The sequence below is a fragment of the Rattus norvegicus genome, chromosome X (assembly GCF_021556685.1).
Source record: "Rattus norvegicus strain SHRSP/BbbUtx chromosome X, alternate assembly SHRSP_T2T, whole genome shotgun sequence".
Lineage (NCBI taxonomy): Eukaryota > Metazoa > Chordata > Mammalia > Rodentia > Muridae > Rattus > Rattus norvegicus.
The window spans coordinates 130,274,279-130,293,716 of NC_141554.1; the positions used below are offsets into that span (position 1 = coordinate 130,274,279).

The following is a 19,438-nucleotide window of genomic DNA, read 5'->3' on the forward strand; positions in this document are numbered from 1 at the left end:
TCTGAGGGCTAAGCATTGAGAATTTCACTGCCGTGATATCTCTTGCAAAACCCAGCATATTATTGTGTCAATAATAATAATAATAATAATAATAATAATAACAAAGTATTTAGAAAATGCTTATTGGATTAAAAGATGGCATACATGGAGTTCCAGAATTTTAGAGAAGAACTGGGAAATATACTCAAGATAAAATATAGATTTTAAATAGCTCTTAGCTAATTAATAATGCACCAAGTTCAAACAATCATACTTCTTTAGAATTTAGCTTCGTTTTCTTGAGTACCCCCTAAAAATGTTTATTACTCTTTCTACCAGTAGTTAGAGGTAGGAACTATCAAAAGGAAACTACATGTTCTAAGTGATCATGGCCAGATATATGGATACAATGATGATGATTATAACGATGATGCTGATGATACTATTTATAATAATAATACATCTTGAGTATTTTCCCAATAGTCATACTAGGCCAGACTTGGTTTTTACTAAGGGTAGTCCAATCAACAGTACTTTTAATGTATGCCTTCAAAAGAAAATTTCAGAAGAATAAATATAAACTTAAATGTTAGAATATCATAGAATTAACCACATCTTATTTCCAAATGGTTTTCAAGGAAATAAACTTTAAAAAAGTAGATGGCTTACAGAAAGAATGATAAGTTTTGTGAGTATCATATCTCCAAGTCATGGCATAGAATGAGTATACATGGACTTGAAAAAGAAATTTCTCTACTTGTATTCTTGTAGGTACTCAATGGAGAATGATTTGGATTACAAAAACACTACATATTTGACAGAAAATCCATTGTTGTCTCTGTCAAAAGCAAATCCCTGGAGGGACAGAGGTTAAGGTACTTAGAAAGACATAAGAATTTTATTCATGGACAGAGAGATATCTTGCTTTGAAGAATACTTCTTCCGTCTACCTCAACCAAGTATACTTAGTAATTGTCTGTAGATGTGTGTGTGTGTGTGTGTGTGTGTGTGTGTGTGTGTGTGCATGTGAAACTTTACTGCAGAATTTTCAACAAAGAACAAAGAATCCTTGTAATTACTAGTCCATTTTATACTGTAGCAATGGTGACTTGGATGTTAGGAAAACAAGTTATTTTCTAGTCTCATTAGAATAAACACAGCAGCAGTACATTGAAATAAAATTGCCCAAAGTAAAAATCAGAGAGAAACCAACCAGGCAACCAAATGCAACCAAGCAACTTCAACTAAAACACTACCTTTGTTCTCCCACATGCACAGTTTTTTGAAACGATTATATCTGTTCTTAAGAAAAAGTCTTACCTCGAACAGCATCTAAGTAGTGAGCTAAAAGGGAGGAAAAGAGCGATGAATGAATTTCTGGAGCACCAAAATTATACAACATTTACGAAAGGTTTATTATCTGTTGTCTAGAATGAGAACAGCAAAACTATGAGTTGTTGAAATGCCTGAAGCGCAAAAATTGGTACACTGGCCTGTGTATTTTGTGAATAATATTTTATGTAGGGACGTTATTAATGTCTTTTCTGCAAGAAACCGTATTAGGCTTCCTTAAAAGTGTCATAGTTCACTAAATGTATAAGAAGTGCTGCTTTTATATTTCACTGATCACTTCTATGTAAGAAGCCATATCTTCTTATTGGTGATCTTTAGAAGAGAGTTCTGGAGCAAACACATTTGGTTATCATCACAGTATTTAAATTTTCTCATGTGAAGGCAATAACCTTACTCTATTGCAGAGTAATTATTTAAGTCGCATCTGAATCAACCCTCACCACCTTTTAACGATTCTTAAATAATCTCATAGTCATAGAACAAGACTTACTATGCGTGTAGTAGATTAGTCTATATTATGCATTGCTTTGAAAGATTCAAACCATTGTAACAAAAGAATATCACCTACAAGAGAAAGTCATAGTACAGTCTACTGGGAGAAAAAAAAAACTGAAAATGAATTGTGTATCATAATGCTTACTCAAGGCTGGCTCACGTTCAGGAGTAGTTGGCCAACACAAATCACATTTTTGTGTGCACTTTGATTTATATATTTTTGGTTTGGTTTGGTTTTTCTTTTAAAGGAAAAAACCATGAAATTGGGTGAGTAGGGAGGTGAGAATATTTTTCTGTAGTCAGGAGAGGAGAAAAATATGCTAAAATATATTATAGAAACCAACTAAAAACAAAAGCAAATTACCAAAAACAAAAGATCACTCCTGCCTTTCATTGGTGCACCTTTTCTTTCTAGTTGTAGAAATGCCAATGGAACACTGTGACCCATTTCCCTAGTAGAACAATGAGAACTGTACAATCGTATTTATTCCATTGTACATTTCCAATGGGTACTTTTGAATATGACTTGACACAGTCTATAATTAGCTGGGAAGAGAGTTTCAATAAAGATCAGGTTGGCCTGTGGGCATGTCTGTGGAAGATTATTGTGATTATATTATTGGAGACAGGAAGATTAGTCTATTGTGTGCATTCCCCATGCAGGGGATGCTGAACTGTAAAGGAAGGAGAAAGTGCTCTGAGCACAAGCATGCACTTTTACTGTGCTCTGTTTCTGATTGCGAGTGTGGTATGCCTAACTCTCTTTAGCTCCTGATAGTGTGACTACTTTACTATGATAGCTTGGAATCTGGAACTGTGAGCTAAAATAGACACTTTCTAACCTGAGTTGATTTTGTAGAGGTATTTTATCACAGAAATCGTAATAAATACAATTAAGACAAAGTATAAGAAACCTTTGTGGCAGATATGTACACAAATAAAAGGCTTTGGTTTGTTTGAAAAGGAAACTATTTTACAATAGAAATCTTTAATTATGAGTAATCTCTTTTATATTGTGAATACCACAAGATATGATAATTATTACATAGGTGACACCTGCCTACAGAATGTTCTGTCTGGCTGTGCTTTGAAAATTTGTGAAATTGATGACAAGGTTGTGAGAAGGGGTGAATGCTTCAGTACAAACTCTGTACTACTGAAAAAAGATAGACAATTCAACACAGATGCTCTATTGATAATACGTCAGGAGTGTCTTTTTCATATACGTTAAAGACAGCTTCTAACTATGTTAAATGGGCTCTGTTAAAGTAGTCCCATTTAATGAAATTGCCTGTAGATGCTTTCAACCGAAATAACCTATACTTTTCAAAAGGAAAAATGGACAGTGAATGTTACTATCAACAAAAGCACTTGTCTTGTTAACTAATGACACTTTATTTCAATGTATCATCTTTCATTTGAGTAACTCAAAGTGCTTGAAAGCAGAAAAATATAAAGAACACTGAGGTGAGGTGATGAGAACAGAAATGATGGAAGAAATCAGTACAATGCCCTCAAAGAAGAAACCTCTCAGTTCACAAAAATTTGTAGCTAATATTTCTCTTTCCCTTTCTCCAACTTCAAATTGTATTATGAAGAGGCTGTCCACTGACTCACTTGAATTCTCTTAAACTTCTTCTATTATCCCAATTAACTTTAATAAAAGTATGCTGAGACTTACCAATTGTGCAGTGGTCGCCCTCCCATCCAGGGCTACACTCACATTTTCCGTCTCTGCACTGACCATGCTCAGCACAGTGAGAGTGACAGGAACGTTCCTCACATGTTGGTCCTACCCAACCTTCTTCACATTGGCATATTCCCCTTGAGCAGACTCCATGGCTACCACACTCCATGGTACAGAGCTCTGTAGAAGTTTAAAAAAGAGATATTAACACATTTAGTTAAAGCCAACACCCATTCCTTCCTGGAGTCATCAGAATTAACAAACGTTAACCTACACTGATGATTTAAGTGAAATGTTTATGAATATTTAAAGATATATAAAGGGAACATCATGTATATTTCTTGTGTCTGAGAAAACAGACATGAAACTTTGCAAAGATAGTAGTTAAGACTACACAAAATAAAGTTTAGAGCAAACAGATTTTAAATCCACAGAATAATAATGTCATTAAGACTTCAAAGGCAAGTGTTATGTCCAACAATTGTTTAGGAGGATCCCTTAAAAATTCATTAGGACACATGGACAGACTCATGGCTCCAGCTGCATACATAGCAGAGGATGGTCTTTTTGGGCACCAATGGGAGGAGAAGCCCTTGGTCCTGACAAGGCTCGATGACCCAGTGTAGGGGAATTGAAACTGGGAAACTAGGAAAGGGGAAACATTTGAAATGTAAATAAAAATATACACTAAAAATTTTTAAAAGATTATTAGGATCACACATAACATTGAGTTATTTTAGGATACTATATGAATTCACAGTAATGATGACACTGTAAAATAGTGTTCTAAGCTTACTTCGGAAGATAATATTGGAAAGAAACGAACATAATAAAATTCATAATACACAAAAGGCAAGGTTTCCAATGACAGCAAACAAATAGTTTATCTGATCACACAATCAATATTTGCATTTATTTTAAGCACATGAAATGAATCCTGGTTGATTAAAGTACACAGCCTTCTTATCCTGAAATGTTATTCAATGTTTAGCCAATATAATGATCGTCTGTCCTAGCTTTGCCAAAGTTGCCTGCTTTGTCTCCTTGACTTTTTGATGAGAATTGTTGAATGTTAATAAAATCCTGACAGTAGATAAACCAAAATCAAACTTGGCACACTCCTTTCTTATCTAATTTCTCTCACTAGAAGAGAAGGGATAAAAGCTTTCTGAAGGAATCCAATATGTTTGGTGTTTAATGGTCATGTATCCTTGAAATGGAAAAAGGGTATTCTGGAAGTTGAGTCATCATTTTCATAGTCTAAAATTTGAAATGAAATGCCATGTTAAGAGTGATTTGGTGGGTTGGGGATTTAGCTCAGTGGTAGAGCGCTTGCCTAGCGAGCGCAAGGCCCTGGGTTCGGTCCCCAGCTCCGAAAAAAAAAGAAAAGAAGAAAAAAAAAAGAGTGATTTGGTTACAATAGTATTAATAAACTCTATAGATATGAAAATGATTCTTTGGGATGTGACAATATCTTTATGATAAAGCAATATCTGCAGAATTTATTAAATCTGAATTGATTTGCTTGCTAATTTATTTTTGTGTTTTGTGTGTATGTGCTGCATGTATGTTCACATGTATGTGGCTGCACATGTAGAGGTATATATACATATGTGTGTGCCTATGTGTGGAGGCCAGAGTTTGATGTCAAGTGTCTTCCTTGATGGCTGTCTATTTTCTTCAAAGAGGAAGAGTCCATTGCTGAACCTACAGTTTACCTATTTGGCAACTGTAGCTATCTATCTACCTTACCCCAGGGATCCCGTCTCTGCCTCCAGAGTGCTGGAATTACAGGTGGGCCAGGATACCTACCCTTCTTTATTAAAGATAGGAATTCTACTCCTCACTCTTGTGGAGCAAGCTATTTGTCCACTGAAACATCTTCCAAACCTCTGACTTTTTCAGGCTTGGGATTGGTGGAAAGTAGGGAATTTAAAATATGAAACAATAACTGATGATAACTCTTAATATCTTTGAACAATTTATCAGTATTCTCTATGTGACTCGTGTTACTTATATACCAGAAGGAATAACATGTGCATATCAAATGGCTGGTGGACTGATTTGATATATATTTTAGAGTGATAAGTAACAGGACTTTCTCAAGTTTGGATGTGATAAATAGAACAAAGGGTAAATTAATAAAAACAATAATAAATTAATGGATAATGATACTGTTTAGGAAATGGCAAAAGCTAGGGGAATCACAAGTAGAACACCAAAAATATTATCTTTATGATTTGTATACTGAGTCATGTGAAAAATCAGTTAATTACTAGAATATGTATGTGGGATGGGTCAAAATATCATCTTTCTGATATTTATACTGAATCATGTGAAAAATCGGTTAATTACTAGAATATGTGTGTGGGAGAGGCTAGGTCTGGAGATATAATTTGACAGTCATTATATAGGTAATGGAGATTGTTGTACTGCTCCCAAAAGATATACAATAGCAGCAACTCTGAAATGTTCACTGTAGGCTGTTATGAAATAGACAGAATTTATAATTTTTCTAGTAAAATATCATACAAAATATCAAGAAGAAAAGGAGGCACCATTGAAGGATACTGAGAAGAAGGCAATGAGTTTTAGGAAGGAATCTAATCAAATTATGGATGAACTAAAGCTCAAAAAGAAATAACGTTTTAAAAAAGGAATGGTATATCATAATTATTATCCTAATATACCTCTCAGACACAGTCTGACATGAGCCCACTGGACCCATCAACAAGAAACTCTTAGTGACTCTAGAAAGAGCTATACTGATAAAGTAGTAGTGGCAAGGCCACATGGGTTTAAAGAAAAGAATGAATGGAAAGGCATTTACAGGACCACCAGATCATAAAAATGTCTAGAACACTGAAAAATCTATTTTAAAAGGTGAGCATTCGTCTAATAAGTGGTAGCTTAGATAGAATTATCTTGTCGAGATCCCTACATCTTGACTCCACATTTCTGATTGATGATTTGGTCTTCCAACAGCAGTTCCTGTGGTGAATCCGAAATCATGATCTGCTTCCTTTAATGGTTCCTTCATGACACTAGAAACTGAAACGATCTTACTAAAAGGAGAGATCTGATTTTAAAAACTTCATCAGGTCAAGACTGATGGCAATGAAGAAATGGAAATGTTTTTTATATATTGCTTTGTGTAAGCATACCAATAGAGAAGCATTGGTTAAATGACAGGAATGATAACTAAAAATTTGGGAGTGAGAAAAGAATATAGAAAGAAAATATTATTGTATAATAATATATGATATGAAATGTCCTAATTGAAATACTTTTAAAGTTCTATATTATTCACGAGTTAGGCAAGAAGTACTTTATCAAGGTTGTATATAAAAATGTAAATGTTAAGACCTGGTTTCTAATAATAGGATCTAATATTTTTTTACTATTACTTTCTAATAAAAACTAAGCCATGCAGCTAATCTATTTAAATATTTTTGTAGATAGTATATTCCCTAAGACAATAAAGAATTACTGTATCAAATTCAAGAAAAAAAAAGGAAACTCGGTGAAAGGATTCTGACATTTATGGATGCATTTTCCTGTAGCAGTGTCTGGCAGTTTTAGTTGAGGAAGATAGAAAAACCTAGAAGCTGGGTTAAGCTTTGTCAGTCTCCTGATGGCCAAAAACAATTTGAAAAATAAATAGATATTGGTTGCTCTCTACAACTTCAGGATAAGGAAAAAAAGAGGAGATGGAAAGATTATAAGAGCCGGAAGTAAGGGATGACTCGAGGGAAACTGTCTTCCAGACAGTACAGGACCAATGTGTATATGAAATCCCAGAGGTGGTGACAGTAAATACAAGTTCTGTACAGGTTTAGTCCAGACGGGAAAGCACTGAGAGGGGGAAGTAGACATGGGGGTCTTACCCCTAACCAAGAAACTACGTGCAACTGATGTATACTGGTAAATAGGAAATCATCTTTCTCCAATGGCATCTCACTGTTTGTACCAACTAAACCTGAGTAGGCATTATGCCCAGGAGTAGTTGGCAAACTGAAAATTCACACAGTGGTACAACAATGTTTTTTGTGGGCTTTTTGTTTCATTTTGCTTTGTTTTGCCAGTTTTTTTTTTTCTTATTGGTCTTTACAGAGAGGGAGAGAAGTGGGAGGGAGCAGGAGAGGCTGAAGGAAGGAAGGGAGGGAGGGAGAAAGAGAGGGGGAAAGGGAGAGAAAGCATAGCATTGGTGGATAGGGAAGGGGGAATTTTAGTATGGAAAACATGATCAAAACACGTCTTATAATGTTTTTCAATATAAAAAATGACAACATGAAAATAAAAAAAATGGCCAGGAATTTCCCATCATTTTCTCAAAAGTAAATTCAAAAAAAGTAGAAACATGAAAATGTTAATTACAAGAATTGAGAGTAATGAAACGGTGTCAAATAACTGTAGAAAGTTTAAAGGAAAACAATACATTATTTGCATAGATCAATAAAGTTGCTAATTCCTTTGTGGTGAGTGGTCAGGCAAGACGAAATGTAGACGATATCAGGAATGAAAGTAGAAAATCAGTGCAGTTTTTTTATCTCTGTATTTGAACATGCTATGAAGTGGGCAATTACCGTAAAAGCACAACATGTATTTATAACAACACAAGTGAACAGAAACCAGATAGTGCATAAAGAACTTTAATCCCATGGGAAAGAAGAAAGAAAACTCTAGTCTCACATGGCAATATTTGTAAGTAGATCAAACTTTTAAAGATGAACATATTTAGAAACTTGAAACTAATTTCCTAAAGAATCGAAAATGTGGAAAGCCTTTAAAATGTGTCTCATGAAGTCAATATAATCTATGTATAAAATTCTAGCAAAGGTATTGTAAGCAAAAATATAGGACAACATGACATACATCTAAAAACATTATGGAAGAAAGAAAATTCATATAAATAAAATGAATGAAATACATGAAGGTACCTCTTATCAAACCTTAGGTAATATAATTAAATTTAAAACCACTAACAAAATATGTTCAAGCCTCCCCCCATTGAAACCTATAAAATGTTTTAAGTGAAATGAGAAATGGACTGAAAAAATGGATAGCTATATGTTGTTCATGGACTAGAAAGCCCAATATTTCCCCTTTCCAAAGTAGTTCTTTCATTTCGCAATGAAATGAATGAGTATCTTAGTATATTTGTGTCCATGTACATGTGTGTAAGTATTTGCATATTTGTGAGAACACCGATGAACTAAATGAAGAGGTTTAACAAGATAAAAAGCTGTGCAGTTAACAGTAGGACTGACTAGCATAATTGAGTCATATCAACCTAGTACATATTAGCACAGAGATTCACAGAACAAAATCAACACATAGAAGAAAACTTGATTTATGGTGAAGGTGACCTTACAAACACGCGGAAAGAGTATTGGGTTAAATTAAATGTTATGGGAAACAATATCTATCAGAAAATATCTATGTTATTTTGTACAATAAATTAATTTAAAATCATATGTGGTAAGCACATATGTGGTAAGCAATGCTGCTGAAATACACTAGAAAATCATTTCAAGACTTTATTATAGAAAGATATTTTATAGGTGGCATTAATATACAATAATAAAAGTAAAATCTAATAATTTAGTCCATTAAAATGAATAACTACTTACCAAAAAGATAGAGAAAAGATATTCACTGGGTAGTATATGTTACTAAAAAGATTTTGTATTTACACTACTACAAGAGCATCAAATTAGTAGTAAAATCATCAGAAGAATGACCAATATATGAAATGATATCTAAATGTCCAAATACAAACATCAGGGACATACAAATGAAAATAATTCTTTACAAGAACACTATTATGGTTAAAAGCAAAATGAATGATTCGACTAGTAATGTGTTACAGATAACTTGAAGGAAAAGAGTCTCGCCTGCCAGGAGGCTCTGTAGATGGGTGTGATCAGTTTGGAAAAGTATTTGAAATTATCTGCCAAAGTAGATCATGCATATATTTTGTTTTGCCACAGTTCCACCTCTTAAGATTCTCTTGGCAGAGTGAAAGGAAGCAAATGCTTTTCAGAAAGTATGTATAAACGTGTTCACAGAGAGTTATTGGTGCTAGACAGAATGGACACATTTCTAACATACATCTGTAATAGAATGAATAACTAATTGTAGCAATCATGTGAAAAATGATAAAATGTAAGAATATGATTGATAGCAAAATGCCACAAAATGGATACATCTGCAACAGCAATGCTGAATGAAAAAAATTAAAAAATCATACATATTGTAAGATTTTATTAAAATTTTATCAAAAGGAAGCAAGAAATATAACTCATGATTGTTGAGTTTTGTGACTTATGCATGCCTATAATTTTTGGTTTCAGGAAGCTGAGGCAAAAGGAATGCTGCAAGTTTAAGACCAGCTAGCTTGGGCTATGGAATTAAACTCCAATAAGAAAAAGAAATTAAGAAAGAAAGAAAGGAGAAAGAAGGAAAGAGACAGAGAATGAGAGGGAGAGGAGGGATAGGGGGAGAGGGAGAGAGAGGGAGAGAGGGAGGGAGGGAGGGGGAGAGAGAGAGAGAGAGAGAGAGAGAGAGAGAGAGAGAGAGAGAGAGAGAGAAAAGAAAGACACAAATGTCCTTATCTAGTAAAATAGAAAGATGGAAATTGGTAATGTGAGGTTACAGGAGGGAATCCAAGTTCTATTCTTTATTTCTTACTTGGGTAGTAGTTACATCATTTGATAAATCCTTGAATGGTATGTCACAAGTTTAATAATAAAAATAATCACTACAAACAGTGAGAGAATAGATCTTCCTAAGTGGTATATTGGAAAACAAATAAGAAGAATTCATTCAAAGAAAAGGCAGAAAGGGGACAAAGGCAAAGAGGATACTGTAAAAAGGACACACAAAAGATTATAAGATCTAAATTCGAACACATAAGTAATTTCAGTAAATAAAAAAATGAATTGAACTTGCCATTGGAACGAGTTTCTGCAACTGAATGAAAAGGAAAATTTAGTATTTTCTTTCAGTTAAGAATAGCTTTCTAAAGTATTACTTATACAGAGAAGTTACAAATAAAAGGAAGAAACATAATAGATACACAGTAACCAAGAAAAACTCGAGACGACTATAGTGTTGCCAGGTAATGTAGACTTCAATGCATAAAGCATTATCATGGACAAAGCCAGTTATTATCTAATAACAAAAGCATTCACCAGGAAGGGTTGCAATCCAGACTCTGTATGGTAATATAGCTTCCAAATACACAAAATATGTAAAGCTTTATAGGATCGGAGCAAGGTAAATGGACAATTTTGTGATCAGCCATGAGAAACTAAAAATTGATGAGGATTTTCAACAAATATCTTTAATATAACAGACTTACATGCAACCTTACGTCCTTGACTATACAATATATAGTCTTTTCAAGCACTTCAAGAAGGCCTATAAAAGCTGCCAAAGCATTTGTCCACAAAGCTGTCTCGTCTGCTATTTCAGCAGAATGTAAGAAAATTAGAAATACATAACAAAAGATGTTACAAAAGCAACGTCCCACGACACACTTCCTTAAACACACTTTAGAATAATTCACAGGTTATTATTTCCAGAATTTATACTGGAAATTTGAACTAGCAGCAATGAAAATAATCTTTCTCAAAACTTTTGATGACAGAAATCAAGCTGGAACTGAGCTAGAAACTACTTCTTGTCTAGCTATCTTTCCTCAAAAGCTGCTGAGCCTTATGAACTGGAATACCAGCCCATCAAGCAAGATACATCCAGTGTTTATATAGTGGCACGGCTGCTATGGTGGTCACAAACCACGCTCTGGGTTTTAGGCCTGCTCTATAAGAGAGAATTCCTTCAGTGTACTGTAAATTCAGTCAAAAACATCAGGAGGCCTTAGACACTAGTCTGGAATGTACTGCAAGTGTTTAGCTGGATATGTGATGCCATGCAACCATCTAAATATTTGTAATTATATCCATAAACAAATGGTGCACTAAGTCTTATCCAACTGCAAAGTTGGCCATTCAAGCTGCAGTGAACGAATTGTATTGGAATGTTCAGCCTAAGACCGGGCACTTGTATCAACCTCTCTACACTCAGGGAACATTTTAGAAGATGGGGCAGAAAGAATTAGGAGCTATGTCATAGAGGTATGCAAAATGCCTTTTGGACATAACATAGTCATCACAGTCAGGATCTCATAGGAGCTGTAATTGACTGGACTAGGACTGTATAACTTTTGATATGTTATTAGTCAATCATGGGTGGGGGAGTGGCTCATGAAGACCACATTCCATCTAACTGAATTATTGATTTAGTGGATTCTGAGGGAGGTGCGATCAAAGCTTTCAGTGATGTATCTGGTAGGTGAGCTTACTAACTTCAATAGATAGTTTGTTCACACAGACACCCTGCTTAAAATCAGTGAGTCACAAAACAAGATTTAAAAACAAAAAGACGTTGCAAAGGGTCTTGCAAGGACTGAGGTGTTGTCAGGGGTGGGAGAGAAATAGGAAAATGTGGGAAGTGAGAGTAATCAGAATGCATTATTTACACATATAAAATTATCAAAGAAGAAAAGAAAGTTATAGTGAAGTTAGAGTGAAAACAACAAAACAGCTTTTGAAATGCAAATTAGGCATGTTGCAGAAATTTATAAACAATACATTTGGTAAAAAAGAAGCACAATAGGGGTTGGGGATTTAGCTCAGTGGTAGAGCGCTTACCTAGGAAGCGCAGGGTCCTGGGTTCGGTCCCCAGCTCCGAAAAAAAGAACCAAAAAAAAAAAAAAAGAAGCACAATAAAAAGGTATCATATATAAAATGTCTGCCTCAAGAAAAGACAGCAGATAACTTTGTGTGCTCGTCTCTCCCAAAGCACCCTTTTCAGCATCATTCCATGTCATCACCATGATATGCACCAATGTCCTGGCAGATGCTGTCAAGAGCACCCAAACAATGCTTAGAAGAGAAGGAAATGCCTGATCCTCATCGGGTCACGCTCCAAAGTCATTACTGAGTTTCTAACTGTAATGATGAAATGTGGTTACACCGATGAATGTGAAATCACTTATGAATGTACAGTTGAGAAAATCAGTGTGAACCTTACAGGCAAGTCAAACAAATATGACGTGATTAATTTTACATTTGATGTGCCGCTCAAAGCTCTTAAAAAATGGCCGAATAATCTGCTTGCCTCCTGTCAGCATGGCTTCATTTTAGTGACCACCTCAGATGGTGTCGCGGATATAAAAAGCAATGTGAGAACACACAGGAGAGGAAATCCTAGGCTTTTGTTTCTAGAGATGTAAAAGACATAAATGAAAAGCAGGGAATATACTTGAACTCTGTCACAAGAAAGGAATTTTTGAATAGTACCCAGATAGTGTAATCATTAAAACCAACAATGGGTAACAGAGACCTCACTAAAAAATGCATTCTGTACAACAGAGAACACCTTCACTCATATGAAGAGATAAGCCATAGACCAGGAAAAAAGAATCTTTACATATGACAAAGGGTCAGGATATAGACTATACAAAGGAACTAAAAATCAAAAATACAAATAACCAAACTAAAATTCAGTTGTGCAACTTAAAAGTGTTCTCACAAATGACTGAGAAACATTTTTTTTAAGAGCTCAACACCTGTAGCAATCGGGGGAGCACAAATTATAACTAAATTGATTTCATGTTACCACAGTTGGAGTGGCTAAGATTAATACAAGGAATTGTAGATAGCACCATAGATGCTAGTACGGGAGCAGGGGAAGGGAAGGATTCCTTTATTCCTCTATTCATTGCTAGTGGGAGTTCAGCTACTATGGAAATCAGTGTGGGGGTTTGAATTTGAGGGAATATGGGAGGATTGGAAGGGAGGAAAGAGAAGACAGAAATGCAATTACATTTTAGTCTCAAAAATAAAAACTTAAAAAGCTGAAAATAGATATTCCACCTGACCTAGCTATATCATTCTTCGGCATATTCCCAAAGGAATCTAAATTGGACTGCAGAGATCTTTGTTCACTGTTGTTCTATTCACAATGTCCAGTAATTTGAAATATCCTACATGTCCATAAACTGATGACTGGGGAGTGACTATGTCATAATATACAGAGTAGAAGTTTTTTAGTTAAGAAAAATGAAATTATGAAATTTGCATATAGATTGGTAGATCTAAAAGACAATACTGCTATTTGAGTTAATGCAGACTCCGAAAGTCAAGCATCACATGCTTTCTATTGTTTGCAGAGATTTTAGCTTTAAATGTTCAGATGTGTTTCTTTTGGAATATGCATAGGGGTTGGAAAATTACTAAGGAACCATGGGGTATGGCATCCAATAGAGGGGAGAAAGATTGCAGTGCTATAAAGGAAGAAATGGAGTAATGGATAAGGCAATAGTAAATTGAGATTGGGGAAAAAATAATGGTGGAAGAGAGAATGTTGGGAGGGATAAAGACCTTTTGAAATAGTCATATGGAAACCTACTACTACAGAAGCTTACACATACACACACACACACACACACACACACACACACACACACACACACGAATTTACTATATAAAAGGGCAATGATATCCCTACTAGATACCAAAGACTAGCAATTAAAAAGCCTATTGCTAGCAGTGGGTTAATTTTTTTGCAGTTGTTGGCCACTGAGCAATTATACATCCCCAAACAATACAGGCTATTGCCAACTCTTGGTTTCTTTCTAGATCCTGATAGTATGACCTTTTGTTGAACATATATATTGGAGTTATAAAAACAATGGAAAAATAAGCTAGTAGTGGTCTGGAAGCTTTATCTCTACTGACTGGCACTCATAGTGGAAGGTGCTATGTGCTCCAAGTGGATCAAGGACCTCCACATCAAACTAATAGAAGAAAAAGTGGGGAAGAGCCTTGAGCACATGGGCACTGGGGGAAATTTCCTGAACAGAACACCAGTGGCTTATGCTCCAAGATCAAGAATTGACAAATGAGACCTCGTAAAACTGCAAAGCTTCTGTAAGGCAAAGGACACTGTGGTTAGGACAAAACGGCAACCAACAGATTGGGAAAAGATCTTTACCAATCCTACAACAGATAGAGGCCTTATATCCAAAATATACAAAGAACTCAAGAAGTTAGACCGCAGGGAAACAAATAACCCTATTAAAAAATGGGGTTCAGAGCTAAACAAAGAATTCACAGCTGAGGAATGCCGAATGGCTGAGAAGCACCTAAAGAAATGTTCAACATCCTTAGTCATCAGGGAAATGCAAATCAAAACAACCCTGAGATTTCACCTCACACCAGTGAGAATGGCTAAGATCAAAAACTCTGGCGACAGCAGATGCTGGCGAGGATGTGGAGAAAGAGGAACACTCCTCCATTGTTGGTGGGATTGCAGACTGGTACAACCATTCTGGAAATCAGTCTGAAGGTTCCTCAGAAAATTGGACATTGAACTACCTGAGGATCCAGCTATACCTCTCTTGGGCATATACCCAAAAGATGCCCCAACATATAAAAAAGACACGAGCTCCACTATGTTCATAGCAGCCTTATTTATAATAGCCAGAAGCTGGAAAGAACCCAGATGCCCTTCAACAGAGGAATGGATACAGAAAATGTGGTACATCTACACAATGAAATATTACTCAGCTATCAAAAACAATGACTTTATGAAATTCATAGGCAAATGGATGGAACTAGAAAATATCATCCTGAGTGAGGTAACCCAATCACAAAAAATACACATGGTATGCACTCATTGATAAGTGGCTATTAGCCCAAAAGCTCAGAATTCCCAAGATACAATCCACTGGACACATGAAGCTCAAGAAGGACAACCAAAGTGGGGATGCTTCAGTCCTTCTTAGAAGAGGGAACAAAAAGATTCATAGGAGGGGATATGGAGACAACGTTTGGAGAAGAGACTGAAGGAATGCCCATTCAGAGCCTGCCCCACCTGGAGATCCAGCCCATATACATACAGCCACCCAGATAATGTTGCTGATGCCAAGAGGTGCATGCTGACAGCAGTCTGATATAGCTGTCTCCTGAGAGACTCTGCCAGGGCCTGACAATTATAGAGGCGGACGCTCACAGCCAACCATTGGACTGAGAAAGGGGTCCCCATTGGAGGAGTTAGAGAAAGGATTCAAGGAGATGAAGGGGCTTGCAACCCCACAAGAAAAACAATGCCAACCAACAAGAGCTTCCAGGGACTAAACCACTAACCAAGGAGTACACATGGACAGACCCATGGCTCCAGCTGCATATGTAGCAGAGGATGGCCTTGTTTGGCGCCTAAGGGAGGAGAAGTCCTTGATCCTGCCAAAGCTGGAGCCCCCTGTGTAGGGGAATGACAGGGTGGGGAGGTGGGAAGGGGTGGGTGGTTGGATGGGGAAAGGGGATAACATTTGAAATGTAAATAAAAAAATCCAATAAAAAAAGAAAATGAACCATTAACCTTTTCCATCTGTGAAGTTTGTGAGGCACAATAATGACTCCCCTTGGAAGACATGTCCACTTAGTGCAATGCGGTGTGATGAATGGCTTGTGAATAAACCAACAGCTCTGGTTAGAGTTAAGTACTGCTCTGTAAGGTGGAACCCATATCTGTGACACTGGGGCCAAGAACACCTGGCTAGAAAGTATATAGGCCAAAGAGGAGAGCCCATTACTATTATCTTGCTAAATGAATACAGTACTAAATTAACTCCTAATGACTTACTGTTATAGCCACAGATTAATGCATTTCCTAACCCTTGTGTGAGAAACTTCTATTTGCAGATAGAAGGTGCAACTACAACTGAAAATTTTTTTTAAAAAGCCTGTAGTGTGCTCAGCCCTAAATAATATATATATATATATATATATATATATATTATATGCTCAAGAACTTATGCAGAAAGCAGGTAGGAGGCAGAGGTGAAACAATGTGTTCTGGACACAGCAAGGTATTCACAAGTATGAATGCACAGATGTTGGACAGCATGTACAGACCTATTTAAACTCAGTCTTTATCAAATCCTAACACAGTGAGGAGAGTGGGCACAAAAATCTTAGCTCTAGCTATGGTGCTATTGGCAACTGTTAACTGCTAGGAGAAGGAAAGGCAGGTTTCTTTAAGAGAATGGTCCATGGAAAATCGACCATGCTCCACAAGAAAGGCACACGTAGAAGAACATTTGGGCAGGAGAAATTGCTATTAACAGAGTGTTAAATGGGGAGTGGAGGATAAAAAGTTTAAGGAATGGGAATTCTTAAACTTTAGATGAATAAGATACTTTTTCAGAAAGACAAATGTCCTTTATAAGCAAAAGAAGATCTGAATATATATATATATATATATATATATATATATATATATATATATATATATAATTGAAAATGGTCCAAGTGGCTTTGCAGGTATAACTTGCTAAATTTTCAAAAGGCAGATAGTATCCATACAATAGTGTAGAGAAGTAGAAAAAGCTCCCTGAAGCATTTTATGGGAAAACTATAATCTAATAGCAAAATGATAAGAAAATATAAAATTTTAGTAGGTCTATATTATTTATAAACATAATTATAATAGTATCTAATGAAATCTCAGAAAATCCTTAAAAACACATATATGCATACTAGTTTAGAAATTAATATTAAGAATGTATAAGTGATACTTTAACTTTAGAAAATCAGTCAATGTAATTTATGCTTGAAATAATCCATTTTACTTCAATCCATTTATGTTTGAAGGAAATAGGTAATTTACTATGCACAGAAAAAATAAATAAGTAAATTTTAGTGTCCTTTTGTGGTAGTATCCCTAGCAAATAGGAGTATAAGGCAACTTTAAAAATGTTCCTCTATGTTCATAGCGGCCTCATTTGTGATAGCCAGAAGCTGGAAACAACCCAGCTAACCTTCAACAGAGGAATGGATACAGGAAATGTGGTTCACTTACACAATGGGATATTACTCAGCTAATTAAGAACGAGGACATCCTGAGTTTTGCAGGCAAATGGATGGAACTAGAAAATGTCATCCTGAGTGAGGTAACTCAGACCCAAAAGGACATGCACAATATGTACTCACTGATAAGTGAATATTAGCCAAAAAAAAGTACAGAATAGCCAAGATACAGTCTACAGAACTCAAAAAGGTCAACATGTCAACATAGTGAAGGACCCATGTGAGGATATCTGTTTCACTTGGGAGGGAGAAGAAAGCAACCACAAGGGGAAAAGAGGGAGGGACAGGGAAGGGAAAGGGGATGGGGGTTGGGGAAAAAGGAAACATGAACTGGTATTGGGTGGAGAAAAAGATTGAAGCTCGGAGGGGCAGCAGAAAGAATGGAAACAGGAGACCTGGGGAGGAAAGAGGTTGGAAAGACCCTCTAGAATGTACTAGAGACCTGGGAAGTGAGAGACTGTGAGGAGTCAAAGGGAGGGACCCTAGATGAAAGGCCCTACAGTGGGAAGAGGGAACTTATTGAATCCACCTTCAGCAGAAAGACAGGACATCAAGTGAGGGATGGGGTTGCTATTCCACAGCCAAAGCTCTGATGCATAATTCTTCCTGTCTGGAAGAAATGCAGGGATAGAAATGGAGAAGAGCCTGAGGAAAAGAGGTTCCTGTGATAGGCCCAAAATGGGTTCCATCTCAAGGGGAGGCCCCAAGACCTGACACCATTACTGAAGCTATGGGACGTTCGCAAAAAGGGATCTATCATGACTGCCCTCCAAAAGACCCAACAAGCAGCTGAAAGAGTCAGATGCAGATATGTGCACTCAACCAACGAACAGAAGCTGCTGACCCCTGTGGTTGAATTAGGGAAAAACTGGAGGAAGCTGAGGAGGAGTGTGACCCTGTAAGAGGACCAGCAGTCTCAATTAACCTGGACCCCTGAGATCTCTCAGACACTGGGCCACCAACCAGGCAGCATACACCAGCTGAGATGAGGCCTCCAACACATATACAGCAGAGGACACCCGGGTCTGGGTTCAGTCAGAGAGGATACATATAACCCTCAAGACACTGGAGGCCCCAGGGAGTGAGGAGGTCTGTTTGGGTGGGTGGTGTGGGGACATCCTTGTGGAGATGTAGGGAGGGATGCAGGTGTGTGGTGGAGGCGGGGTATGGGATGTTGAACCCTCGTGGGGTGGACCGGAAGGGGAATAAAATCTGGAGTGTAAATAATAGATAGATAGATAGATAGATAGATGAATGAATGAATGAATGAATGAATGAATAAATGCTGAAGGAGACTCGCTCAAATTCTATGGCAATCATAATGTTTGGTAATAGAATGACTGACATCTTAATTTTAAAGTCAAAAGAAGTACTAAAATTAATTATTGCTTTTAATTCCATATTGTGTTAGAGAATTTAGAACAATACAATAATTGAAACTATAAAAGCAGTAACAGTTGCCAAGGGAGATAGTACTAAATCTAAGTATAAACTATGAAAAGTAGAAGACAGGATAACAGAAATTTTAGAGTCTGGGTGAAACAAATTAAATTCAGCATGCCTACATATCAGGGATAGCTAAAGTATATGTAATTTGTAAAAAACAAAACCAAGCCTCCAGAATTTGACTCTTCACAATAATAACAAATGTATAAAATACCACTGTAGATAAAAATGTTTGATGACTAACCACAAGTACCCAATCAACCAAAAAATATAGTTCTGCATTCACAAGTTAAAAGGTCATTATCACTCTGATTATCACTAGGGTGTCAACATTTGTGATTTTATTTTATAATCCAGGTAGAATTGTAGGCCTGGTGACAAATGTCTGTAATCTTAACACTGAGGTGGAAAGGCAGATGTAGGTGATTCAAAGTTTCAGAGACACCCTGAAAAGAGTTTAAGCCCAGAATGTGATATAGGAAATGCTGTCTCAAAACACTCTCTTCAAAAATGACCCCCCTCTGGTATCCTGATGGAA

At 36.4% G+C, this 19,438-nt stretch overlaps 1 protein-coding gene across 2 annotated transcripts in view; it reads right to left on the reverse strand.

The window, feature by feature from the left end:
- The window catches only part of Tenm1 (teneurin transmembrane protein 1), an 889,292-nt gene that overhangs the window by 197,682 nt on the left and 672,172 nt on the right, over window positions 1-19,438 (reverse strand). For both annotated transcript variants that reach the window (XM_087599322.1, NM_001446957.1), the window contains 2 exon segments: window positions 3,509-3,694; window positions 1,300-1,323 (listed from right to left, as the gene is read on the reverse strand). In XM_087599322.1, the coding sequence (XP_087455448.1) occupies window positions 1,300-1,323; window positions 3,509-3,694 (210 nt within the window).